The sequence below is a fragment of the Protopterus annectens genome, chromosome 16.part0 (assembly GCF_019279795.1).
Source record: "Protopterus annectens isolate FY-2018-M chromosome 16.part0, PAN1.0, whole genome shotgun sequence".
Taxonomy (NCBI): Eukaryota; Metazoa; Chordata; order Ceratodontiformes; family Protopteridae; genus Protopterus; species Protopterus annectens.
The window spans coordinates 67,460,349-67,474,963 of record NC_056750.1 but is presented as its reverse complement, the minus strand read 5'-3'; the positions used below and the strand labels follow the sequence as shown (position 1 = coordinate 67,474,963).

General features: G+C 39.1%; 1 protein-coding gene across 1 annotated transcript in view; it reads right to left on the bottom strand.

Annotated features, from left to right (window-relative positions):
- Window positions 1–14,615, bottom strand: part of LOC122790513 (solute carrier family 12 member 6-like) — a 1,559,275-nt gene that overhangs the window by 296,869 nt on the left and 1,247,791 nt on the right. Inside the window, exon 13 of the mRNA XM_044058063.1 lies at window positions 3,833–4,007. Within this exon, the coding sequence (XP_043913998.1) occupies window positions 3,833–4,007 (175 nt within the window). The remainder of the gene's footprint in view (window positions 1–3,832; window positions 4,008–14,615) is intronic.

Below are 14,615 nucleotides of genomic sequence, written 5' to 3'. Positions count from 1 at the left end.
TACTGTCTACAAACCACATGCATACACACATTCCTGTCCAGTACAATCCAAAGTGCATTACTGTCTACAAACTACATGTGTATGCATACTCCTGTCCAGGACAATCCAAAGTACATTACTATCTACAAGCCACATATTTATACATACTCCTGTCGAGTACAATCCAAAGTGCATTACTGTCTACAAACCACATGTTTATACATACTCCTGTCGAGTACAATCCAAAGTGCATTACTGTCTATAAACCAGATGTGTATATGAAGCCCTTTCCAATACAATCCAAGGTGCATTACTGTCTACAAAACAGATGTGTATACAAAATCTTGTCCAGTACAATCCAAAGTGTATTACTGCCTACAAACCAGATGTGTATACATACTCCTGTCCAGTACAATCCAAAGTGGATTACTGTCTACAAACCAGATGTGTCTATGTAGCCCTTTCCAATACAATTCAAGGTGCATTATTGTCTACAAAACAGATGTGTGTATGTACAATATAATCCAAAGTGCATAACCGTCTACAAACCACATGCATATACATACTCCTGTCCAGTACAATCCAAGGTGCATTACTGTCTACAAACCAGATGTGTATACATACTCCTGTCTAGTACAATCAAAGGTGCATTACTGTCTACAAAAAGATGTGTATATGTAGCCCTTTCCAGTGCAATCCAAGGTGCACTGCTGTCTACAAACCAGATGTGTATGCATACTCCTGTCCAGTACAATCCAAAGTGCATTACTGTCTACAAACCACATGCATGCACATACTCCTGTCCAGTACAATCCAAAGTGCACTACTGTCTACAAACCACATGTGTATACATACTCCTGTCCAGTACAATCCAAAGTACATTACTGTCTACAAACCACGTGTATATATACTCCTCTCCATTACAATCGAAGGTGCATTACTGTCTACAAACCACATGTGTATACATACTCCTGTCCAATACAATCAAAAGAGCATTACTGTCTACAAACCACATGCATGCACATACTCCTGTCCAGTACAATCCAAAGTGCAGTACTGTCTACAAAACCAGATGTGTATACATAGCCCTTTCCAATATAATCCAAGGTGCATTACTGTCTACAAACCAGATGTATATACATACTCCTGTGCAGTACAATCCAAAGTGCATTACTGTCGAAAAACCACATGCGTATACATACTCCTGTACAGTACAATCCAAGGTGCATTACTGTCTACAAACCAGATGTGTATACATAGTCCTGTCTAGTACAATCCAAGGTACATTGCTGTCTACAAACCAGATATGTATGCATACTCCTGGCCAGTACAATCCAAAGTGCATTACTGTATACAAACCAGATGTGTATACATACTCCTGTCCAGTACAATCCAAAGTGCATTACTGTCTACAAACTACATGTGTATACATACTCCTGTTCAGTACAATCCAAAGTGCATTACTGTCTACAGACCAGTTATACATAATTACTCCTGTCCAGGACAATCCAAAGTGCATTACTGTCTACAAATCAGATGTATACACATACTCCAACTCAATACAAACCAAAGTGCATTACTGTCTACAAACCAAGTGTGTATACATAGCCCTTTCCAATACAATCCAAGGTACATTACTGTCTGCAAACCACATGTGTACACCTACTCCTGTCCAATACAATCCAAGGTGCATTACTGTCTACAAACCAGATTTGTATACATAGCCCTTTCCAATACAATCCAAGGTGCATTACTGTCTGCAAACCACATGTGTATATGTACTCCTGTCCAATACAATCCAAGGTGCATTACTCTCTACAAACCAGAAGTGTATACATACTCCTGTCCATTACAATCCAAGGTGCATTACTGTCTACAAACCAGATGTGGATACATACTCCTGTCCAGTACAATCCAAGGTGCATTAGTGTCTAGAAACCTCATGTGTATATGTACTTCTGTCCACTACAATCCAAAGTGCATTACTGTCTACAAACCAGTTGTACATAGTTACTCCTGTCCAGGACAATCCAAAGTGCATTACTGTCTACAAATCAGATGTATATACATACTCCTACTCAATACAAACCAAAGTGCATTACTGTCTATAAACCAAGTGTGTATACATAGCCCTTTCCAATACAATCCAAACTACATTACTATCTGCAAACCACATGTGTATACCTACTCCTATCCAATACAATCCAAGGTACATTACTGTCTGCAAACCATGTGTATATGTACTCCTGTCCAATACAATCCAAGGTGCGTTACTGTCTACAAACCAGATGTGTTTACATATTCCTGTAGAGTACAATCCAAATGGTATTACTGTCTGCAAACCAGACGTGTATATGTACTCCTGTCCAGTACAATCCAAGGCGCATTACTGTCTGAAAAACAAGATGTGTATACATACTCCTGTCCAATACAATCCAAGGTGCATTACTGTCTACATACCAGAAGTGTATACATACTCCTGTCCAGTACAATCCAAGGTGCATTAGTGTCTAAAAACCACATGTATATATGTACTCCTGTTCAGTACAGTCCAATGTGTATTACTGTCTACAACCCAGATGTGTATACATACTCCTGTCCAGTACAATCCAAGGTGCATTATTGTCGATGTGTATACATACTCATGTCCAGTACAATCCAAGGTGCATTACTGTCTATAAACCAGATGTGTACACATACTCCTGTTAAGTACAATCCAAGGTGCATTGCTGTCTACAAACCAGATGTGTATACATACTCCTGTCCAGTACAATCTAAGGTGCATTAGTGTCTAAAAACCAGATGTGTACACATACCCCTGTTAAGTACAATCCAAGGTGCATTACTGTCTACAAACCAGATGTGTATACATACTCCTGTTCAGTACAATCCAAGGTGCATTACTGTCTACAAACCAGATGTGTATACATACTCCTGTCCAGTACATTCCAAGGTGTATTACTGTCTACAAGCCAGATGTGTATACATTGTTAAGTACAATCCAAGGTGCATTACTGTCTACAAACCAGATGTGTATACATACTCCTGTCCAGTACAATCCAAAGTGCATTATTATCTACATCTTTCCAGTAGAATGCAGGACTAGAAAGGAATGTTCTCTCCACTAACATTAAGATAGTCCTGACCTATTATCCCTTTTCTAGGCCTCCAAAAAGCTACTTAACAAATTCAACAAAATGGGGTGCATGCCATCTCGTCAAAGTAGTTTCAGTGAATGCAAAGAAATCGAAAGCAGTTCAGCAAAGCCATTATAGTGTTGTGCAACACTGCTTGGTTTACAGAATTATAGTGAGCAGGGGAGTGTCCCTCAACATGTGAGGTGCAAGGGAGATGCCCCTTGTAAAAAAAATATTTTAATGTTCATTCACTGAAGGTTGTTTTGGCAAACTGTTTTTGATTTTTTTTCTGTTCACTAAAACAGCCTTCGATAAACCAGATGTCCAATAAAACGATCCAGTTTTCAGCCATATTTTCAATGACATAAGTAAACTTAGTATAGTTTCTGTAAACCTACACACTGGTAAAATATATATAAATGTCTAACTGAATTCAACAACATTCTTTGTTGCTACTGAAAATCTCCTGCTGATTAACGTAATTTAGTATGATTTTTGTACAGTTTTACTCCTGTGTTTACAGGTGTAATCTCCTGTATCATGCACACAATTGTTTAGCACATTAAATGTGCATTCCACCTGTTTACTAAAAAATGAACAATTAAAATAATAAGCATAAATCAATTCAACAATCAAATGCAGCTGCTACTGACATGAAGTGAAGTTTCTAAAGTTAGAAATCTGTTGAATTACACAGCCTTCCTCAAATAACTTACTCGAAGAAATGGAATGATGTTGTCCTTAGCAATGGCCTGTAGGAGCCGGGGAGCCCCTGTCAGACTCTGCAGACCGGCCCCGCAGGTAGAAAAAAACGAACCAATCACAATGACCCAGGGTGATGGCCAAGAGAGCATTCCTACAACCAGGTTACCATTTGCAGCATCTCCAAACCTAAAACACAAAACATAATAAGCATCAGTGAGACCGCCTCAGACAGGTGAAAAGGGACTTCTTCAGACATAGCACAGTTCACTAATTTTGCATTTTTACACAGACATTCTGAATGTAACTAGTTCTGAAAATATGTAGCTTGCAGATGCATACCTTTTTACTGCAACTACCGAATAATAGCCAAAATTGTGAATGAGTGCTCTTATTTTAGATACTGAGCATTAACTTTGGTTAGGGGATCCTTTGACAGGTGGAGAAAACAAGACAAAGTGTTAAAATGAAATATTTATTTCACTTACTGGCATTTGTTTACCAGGAAAGGGTCTGTGTAGGCATGAACTCCTTTTCAGCATATGCTCAGAGGTAAAAGCTCCACACAAACATACAGTACTCAATACATCACTGCACAGCATAAAATATAGCATTATACAGGCAGTCTGACCATGTACAGCATAAATATAGCATTATAGAAACAGTCCGGCCATGCGCAGCATAAATACAGCATTACAGAAACTATCTGACCATGTACAGCACAAATACAGCATTATAAATACAGTCTGACCATGTACAGTATAAATACAGTATTACAGAGACAGTCTGAGGATGCGCAGCATAGATGCAGCATTATAGAAACAGTCTGACCATGTACGGTATAAATACAGCATTACAGATATAGTCTGACCATGTATAGCATAAATACAGCATTACAGAAACTCTCTGATCATGTACAGCATAAATACAGCATTATAAATACAGTCTGACCATGTACAGTATAAATACAGTATTACAGAGACAGTCTGAGGATGCGCAGCATAGATGCAGCATTATAGAAACAGTCTGACCATGTACGGTATAAATACAGCATTACAGATACAGTCTGACCATGTATAGCATAAATACAGCATTACAGAAACTCTCTGATCATGTACAGCATAAATACAGCATTATAAATACAGTCTGACCATGTACAGTATAAATACAGTATTACAGAGACAGTCTGAGGATGCGCAGCATAGATGCAGCATTATAGAAACAGTCTGACCATGTACGGTATAAATACAGCATTACAGATACAGTCTGACCATGTATAGCATAAATACAGCATTACAGAAACTCTCTGATCATGTACAGCATAAATACAGCATTATAAATACAGTCTGACCATGTACAGTATAAATACAGTATTACAGAGACAGTCTGAGGATGCGCAGCATAGATGCAGCATTATAGAAACAGTCTGACCATGTACGGTATAAATACAGCATTACAGATACAGTCTGACCATGTATAGCATAAATACAGCATTACAGAAACTCTCTGATCATGTACAGCATAAATACAGCATTATAAATACAGTCTGACCATGTACAGTATAAATACAGTATTACAGAGACAGTCTGAGGATGCGCAGCATAGATGCAGCATTATAGAAACAGTCTGACCATGTACGGTATAAATACAGCATTACAGATACAGTCTGACCATGTATAGCATAAATACAGCATTATAGAAACAGTCTGACCATGCACAGCATAAAATACAGCATTATAGAGACAGTCCGACAATGTGCAGCATAAATACAGTACTATAGAAACAGTCTGACCACGTGCAGCACAGATACAGCATTAGAGAAACAGTCTGACCATACACAGCATCAATACAGCATTACAGAAACATGCTGACCATGCACAGCATAAATACAGCATTATAGAGACAGTATGACCATGTGCAGTATAAATACAGCATTATAAATACAGTCTAAACATGTACATTATAAATATGGAATTATAAATACAGTCTGACCATGTACAGCATAAATACAGTATTACAAAGACAGCCTAACCATGCACAGCATAAACACAGTTACAGAAACAGTTTGAACATGTACAGCATAAATACATTATAGAAACAGTCTGACCATACATACAGCATTATAGAAACAGTCTGACCATGTACAGCATAAATACAGCATTACAGAGACAGTCTGACCATATACAGCATAAATACAGCATTACAGAAGCAGTCTGACCATGTTCAGCATAAATACAGCATTATAGACAAAGTCTTACCATGTACAGCATAAATACAGCATTATAGAAACAGTCTGTCCATGGACAGCATAAATACAACATTATAGAGACAGTCTGACCATGTGCAGCATAGATACAGCATTTTAGAAACTGTCCGATCATGCGTAGCATAAATACAGCATTATAGAAACAGTCTGACCATGCACCGCATAAGTACAGCATTATAGAAACAGTCTGACCATGCACCGCATAAATACAGCATTATAGAAACAGTCTGTCCATGTACAGCATAAATACAGCACTAAAGAAACAGTCTGACCATGCATAACAGAAATACTGCAGTATAAAAACAGTGACCATGTACAGCATAAATACAGCATTATAGAAACAGTCTGACCATGCACAGCATAAATACAGCATCATATATACAGTCTAAGCAAGTACAGTATAAATACAGCAATAAAACTTTTATGTAGGAAAAACAAATAGAATGCTTAAAGATCGTATTCTAGACCACCTAAGAGATATTAGTAATAATAAACCATCAAATGCTCTAGCCAATCATGTTATGTCCAATGGCCGTTCTCATTCCTTTAAGTTCTTTGTTCTACAACATATTCATAGAAACCCCAGAGGTGGTGACATTGAGAATATCACAGAGGGACATGAACAGAAGTGGATTTTGAAACTTAATGCTGAAAAGTATCCTGGTTTGAATGCTACTACTTCCTTGGTCCCTTTTTTAAAGACTAGACATCTCAAGCATTAAGATTAGCTAAGTTCTTTCAAAATTAGTCTAATGTATTTAACTATTAGTTTCCAAGTATTCTATTTAACTTTTTCCTGCCTAGTATTTTTCCATGTTTTATTATGATTTTATACGTTTTTTAAGTGCTTTCTCATGTATAGTATTTGATTCCTTCTTGTACAATGTTTTTAAGCAATGCTTTTTTTAGTTTGAGCATGAGGCTTAATTGTTTTTCACTGCTACTTAATCATTGTGTGATTTGTATTGATTAATTGGCATTTTAGAATCTCTATTTAAACCTGTGCATTTTTTACGGTGGTGTCTGATGTAGCAACTTCGGTTGTGAAAGCGCTTACCACTTTGTACTTTGCTGTGATTAAACGTTTGCTGTGTGTTATCTTGGTGCATTTTTTACTTTTCACCTTTCATTTGGATTTATTTCTGCACCAAGGTTTTACCCAACACGGTTTCTTTGGTTTTCTATTATAGAGACAGTCTGACCATGCACAGCATAGTTACAACATTATAGAGACAGTCTGACCATGCAAAGCACAGATACAGCATTATAGAAACAGTCTGACTGTGCATAGCATAAATACAGCATTACAGAAACTCTCTGACCATGTACAGCATAAATACAGCATTATAAATACAGTCTGACCATGCACAGTATAAATACAGTACTACAGAGATGGTCTGACCATGCGCAGCACAGATACAGCATTATAGAAACAGTCTGACAATGTGCAGCATAAATACAGCACTATAGAACCAGTCTGACCATATGCAGCATAAATACAGCATTATAGAAACAGTCTGACCATGCGCAGCATAGATACAGCATTACAGAAACAGTCTGACAGTGCGCAGCATAAATACAGCATTATAGAAACTGTCTAACCATGTACAGCATAAATACAGCATTTTAGAAACAGTCTGACCATGCACAGCATAAATACAGCATTATAGGAACAGTCTGACCATGCACAGCATAACACAGGATCATAGAGACAGTATGACCATGTGCAGCATAGACACAGCATTATAGAAGCAGTCCGATCAGGCACAGCATAACTACAGCATTACAGAAACTGTCTGACCATGTACAGCATAAATACAGCATTATAGATACAGTCTAAGCATGTACAGTATAAATATAGCATTATAAATACAGTCTGACCATGTACAGCATAAATACAGTATTACAGAGACAGCCTGACCATGCACAGCATAAATACAGTTATAGAAACAGTCTGAACATGTACAGCATAAATACAGCATTATAGAAACAGTCTGACCATGCACAGCATACATACAGCATTATAGAAACAGTCTGACCATGTACAGCATAAATACAGCATTATAGAAACAGTCTGACCATGTACAGCATAAATACAGCATTATAGAGACAGTCTGACCATGCACAGCATACATACAGCATTATAGAAACAGTCTGACCATGTACAGCATAAATACAGCATTATAGAAACAGTCTGACCATGTACAGCATAAATACAGCATTATAGAGACAGTCTGACCATGCGCAGCATAGATACAGCATTACATAAACAGTCTGACCATGTACAGCATAAATACAGCATTATAGAAACAGTCTGACCATGCTCAGCATAAATACAGCATTATAGACAAAGTCTGACCATGTACAGCATAAACACAGCATTATAGAAACAGTCTGTCCATGCACAGCATAAATACAACATTATGGAGACAGTCTGACCATGTGCAGCATAGATACAGCATTTTATAAACTGTCCGATCATGCACAGCATAAATACAGCATTATAGAAACAGTCTGACCATGCACCGCACAAATACAGCATTATAGAAACAGTCTGACCATGCACAGCATAAAAAAGCATTATAGAAACAGTCTGACCATGTACAGCATAAATACAGCATTATAGAAGCAGTCTGACGATGCTCAGCATAAATACAGCATTCTAGACAACGTCTGACCATGTACAGCATAAATACAACATTATAGAAACAGTCTGTCCATGCACAGCATAAATACAACATTATGGAGACGGTCTGACCAGGTGCAGCATAGATACAGCATTTTAGCAACTGTCCGATCTTGTGCAGCATAAATACAGCATTATAGAAACAGTCTGACCATGTACAGCATAAATACAGCATTATAGAAACAGTCTGACCATGGTCAGCATAAATACAGCATTATAGAAACAGTCTGACCATGGTCAGCATAAATACAGCATTATAAATACAGTCTGACCATGTACAGCATAAATACAGTATTACAGAGACAGTCTGACCATGCACATCATAAATACAATTATAGAAACAGTCTTACCAGTATAGCATAAATACAGCACTATAGAAATAGTCTGACCATGCACAGCACAAATACAGTATTATAGACACAGTCTGACCATGCACAGCATAAATACAGCATTATAGAAACAGTCTGACCATGCACAGCATAAATACAGCATTACAGAAACAGTCTGACCATGTATAGCATAAATACAGCATTACAGAAACAGTCTGACCATGCACAGCATAAATACAGCATTACAGATACAGTCTGACCATGCACAGCATACATACAGCATTATAGAAACAATCTGACCATGTACAGCATAAATACAGTATTACAGAGACGGTCTAACCATGTGCAGCACAGATACAGCATTATAGAAACAGTCTGACCATGCACAGCATAAATACAGCATGACAGATACAGTCTGACCATGTAAAGCATAAATACAGTACTATACAAACAATCTGATCATTCACAGCATAAATACAGCATTACAAAACAGTCTGACCATGTACAGCATAAATACAGCATTACAGAAACAGTCTGACCATGTACAGCATAAATACAGCATTAAAGATACAGTCTAAGCATGTGCATCATAAATACAGCATTACAAGAATTATAAAACATTCTGACCTGGCACAGCATAAAACGCAGCATTATAAAAACATTAAAAAAAATCCAGGAACACAGTAATACAATAATGTACAGCATTTTACAATCAAGTCTTTTGCAAGGCTTTCATGTGTACATGAGCAGAATTGTATTGGGTCCTAAGGAGTTACCTACATACAGGAGATACAGTAAAGAAGGTCGGCACAGTGAGAGTAGAAACAGTAGTAGGGAAGACAGAACCAAGAAGGAGTCCTGGGATATAGCCACAGATACAGATAAGAAAAGAGGAGAAGATCTCATTACATTTTGCAGCTTGACATCTTTCTGAGTGATACCTGGAGAACCATTAGGTAGAGGAATTAGGCCTAAGGTAGACAGTTTCTGAAGAAGAAGTGGGTGGAAGTCTGTGTCAGAAGATTTGACGAGAACAAGGAAAATTGCTGAGACATGATTACCTCGATTCCTGTATTAGTTGCCCATGGTAGTAAAGTCAAGTAAGGCAGAGGCAGTGCTGTGATGAGGGCAAATACCATGTTAGGAGGGGGTCAGAAGATAGACTGTTTTCAGTGACAGGCATAGGTTTTAGACAGGCAAGCTCTAGCCACCCCTAGGGGCCTAGACAAAGTACAGTTGTGTACACTTACCATAAATGTAGATGTTCAAGTGTATTCACTGTTGCAGTCATCACATTTGAGTTATCCCTGCCAGGTTAGCCCTCGGCCAGCCCGAACACCAGAGGCTTAGTATTTCTGCATCGGTTGCTCTCACTTCAGGACTGATGTCAGGTCTGGCTTGTAGAACTTCTATGGTCAGAGCAAATTTACTGTACTTTATTACTTAGTTATATATTGCTGATGTGATTTTGGTTATATAAATTTATTTAAGTTCTCTTTGCATTCTGTGGACACTGATCATCTTCTTTCGGCTGTTCCCGTTAGGGGTCGCCACAGCAGATCATCTGTTTCCATTTCTTCCTGTCCTCTGCATCTTGCTCTGTCACACTAACCACCTGCATGTACTCTCTCACCACATCCATAAACCTTATCTTAGGCCATCCTCTTTTCCTGTTACCTGGTAGCTTCATCCTTAGCAACTTTTTCCCAATATACTCAGCATCCCTCCTCAGCACATGTCCAAACCAATGTAATATTGCCTCTCTGGCTTTGTCTCCAAACCTTCCAACCTGGGCTGACACTCTAATATATTTATTCCTAATCCTGTCCACCCTCGTCACACCCAGTGCAAATCTTAACATCTTTAACTTTGCCACATCCAGCTCTAACTCCTGCCTTTTTGTCAATGCCACTGTTTCCAACCCATATAACATAGCTGGTCTCACTACCCTCTTGTAGACCTTCCCTTTCACTCTTTCTGGTACTCGTCTGTCACAAATCACTCCTGATACTCTTCTCCACCCACTCCATCCTGCCTGTTACTCTGTTCTTCACCCCTCTTCCACACTCACCATTACTCTGAACTGTTGATCCCAAGTACTTAAACTCATCCACCTTTGCCACCTCTACTCCCTGAATCCTCACCATTCTGTTATCCTCCCTCTCATTCACACACATATATTCTGTCTTAGTCCTGCTGACCTTCATTCCTCTTCTCTCTAGAGCATATCTCCATCTCTCCAGGGTCTCCTCCATCTGGTCCCTACTCTCACTACAGATCACAATGTCATCTGCAAACTCCATAGTCAATGGGGACTCCTGTCTGATCTCGTCTGTCAACCTGTCCATCACCATTGCAAATAAGAAAGGGCTCAGAGCTGATCCTTGATGTAATCCCACCTCCACCTTAAACGCATCCATCAGTCCCACCGCAGACCTTACTGCTGACACACTACCCTCATACATATTCCTGTACCACTCTTACATACTTCTCTGACACTCCCGACTTCTTCATACAATACCACAACTCCTCTCTAGGCACCCGGTCATATGCTTTCTCTAAATTTTATTTTTATTTATTTTACATTTGTTGACCGGGAAAGTCCGACTGGACACATGTCCATTTTCAGCGGAGGCCCGGGGAGAAAAGCTCCAATAGTACATAGTAGGTTACAAAAAGTTCCAATAGAATATAGTAGGTTACAACAATGTTTGACAGCTAACATACGATTGTAGTTATGCACTAAATACCCAGGGAAGAAAAAAAAGTTACATTAGTATGTACAATAACAATTATAAAGAGAAAAACAAAGCATCATATAGTTAGTATACACAGGTAAGAAAAAGTTACATTAGGATGTACAGTGAACAATTATTATAAGAAACAAACCTACAAGTAGTTAGTTTCAGGGGGAGAGTAGATGGCTTGAGGCCTAGGAGGATAGTAATTTCACTGAGGAGGTTGAGGGGGAGCTATGGGTTAGTCTGGATTAGAACATTGGCAAAGCCAGTGGGATTTGAAGTGGTGGGAGAGGCCATTTCTGAAAGTATTTAGGGAGGTTGATTCGGTGAGACTAGGTGGAAGAGAGTTCCATATTTTACCCACTGTGTTTGAAAACAGAGAGTCACCTCCTGAGTTACAGGATTTGATTGTCTGTGCGAGTAATCTGTGAGATGATCTTAGTCTATTTAGGTTGGTATAAGGGGTAATTACAAACACAATGCAACTCCTTCTGACATTCTCTGTACTTCTCCATCAACACTCTCAGAGCAAACATTTCTGTAGTGCTCTTTCCTGGCATGAAACCATACTGCTGTTCACTAATCATCACGTCCCTTCTTAACCTAGCTTCCACTACTCTCTCCCATAACTTCATGCTGTGACTGATCAATTTAATCCCTCTGTAGTTACTACGGCTCTGCACATCACCCTTATTCTTAAAAATCGGTACCAAAATGCTTTTTCTCCAGTCCTCAGGCATCCTCTCACTTTCCAAAATTTCATTAAACAATCTGGTTAAAAACTCCACTGCCATTTCACCTAAACACCTCCATGCTTCCACAGGTATGTCATCTAGACTAACAGCCTTTCCATTCCTCATCCTCTTCATAGCTATCCTTACTTCCTCATTGCTAATCCACTGCACTTCATGATTCACTATACCCACATCATCCAACCTTCTCTCCCTCTCATTCTCTTCATTCCTCAGCCCCTCAAAGTACTCTTTCCATCTGCTCAACACACTCTCCTCGCTTGTGAGTATGTTTCCCTCATTATCCTTTATCACCCTCACCTGCTGCACATCTTTACTAGCTCAGTCCCTCTGTCTAGCCAATTGGTACAGGTCCTTTTCTCCCTCCTTAGTATCCAACCTTTTACACAACTCTTCATACGCCTTATCCTTAGCCTTCGCCACCTCTCTCTTTGCCATGCACCTCATCTCCTTATACTCCTGTCTACTTTCTTCATCTCTCTGACAATCCCACTTCTTTGCCAATCTCTTTCTCTGTATACTCTCCTGTACTTCTTTATTCCACCACCAGGTCTCCTTGTCCTCCTTCCTCTTTCCAGATGTCACATCAAGCACCTTTCTAGCCGTCTCTCTTACTAGCTCTGCTGTAGTTAAACAGATATTTGGTAACTCCTCACTGCCACCCAGTGCCTGTCTTAACTCTTCCCTGAACTCCACCTCAAATTACCCTTTTTCAATTTCCACCATTTGATCCTTTGTTCTGCCCTCACACTCCTCCTCCTCTTCTTGATCACCAACGTCATCTTACAAACCACCATCCTATGCTGCCTAACTACGCTTTCCCTGGTCACCACTTTACAGTCTCCAATCTCCTTCAACTGGCCCTCCTACATAAGATATAATCCCCCTGTGTGCATCTTCCTCCACTCTTGTATATCACCCTATGCTCCTCCCTCTTGTTAAAATATGTATTCACCACAGCCATGTCCATCCTTTTCGCAAACTCCACTACCATCTGACCTTCTGCATTCCTCTCCATAACACCATACCTACCTATCACTTCCTCATCCCCTCTGTTCCCTTCACCAACATGCCCATTAAAATCCACTCCAATCACCACTCTCTCAACCTTGGGTACAGTCATCACCACTTCATCCAACTCACTCCAAAATGTTTCTTTCTCATCCATCATACACCCAACTTGTGGAGCATATGCACTAACAACATTCATCATTACACCATCAATTTACAGCTTCATAAACATCACTCTATCCGACACTCGTTTCACCTCCAAAACACTCTGACTTTGATTAATCTTTTCTTTTACAATATTTTGTTTGAAGCTGAATATGAATTCCTTAAAATGCATTTTAAGCTAAAGAACACATTATTTCTGAATCCAAAAGCAGAAATACAATGTAGGCACATAGTAAAGTGTGGGCATCTGCAGATCACCTGAGAATGGAAGGAGTGGGCTCCTAGTCTGGAACCAAAGCAGCTGCACTGCAAAATGGAGATCAAATTCACATAACGGTCAGAATATAAAACTGTTAAGTAAATTTTATAAACAAACACCTTTTCCAGCAACCAAACATACAAGTTATGGAAAGGCTTACTACTACAGTTCCAAGATTAATTGTGAGTCACAGAAATACAGGAAAAATGAGAATAAAGGAAAGCAGAAAATGTCAACAATTGCTGCTTTCCTTTAAAATTATTTTTTTTTCAGGAGGGGTTGTCCCCTGTACCCCAACACCCTCATTACTTCTATATCTTAATTCTGAGATTTCCATACCTTGGACAAAAGGGAATATTCTGATAAACAGCAGTCTTGGAATTAATATATGCAAGTTCCAATTTAAACACACTTTCTGGGGCTTGCAGTTACGAGTGTCAGAATATTTTTGCACCACCCCACTGCCTGCCAAACATCAGCACTTCCTGATAAAGGGACCCATTTCCTCCCCACCACTGGGGTAAGAGTCATCTCGGACAGACCATCGAAGTTTAGCAATGCAGCTTTGCCCATGGGTAGGGGGAAATA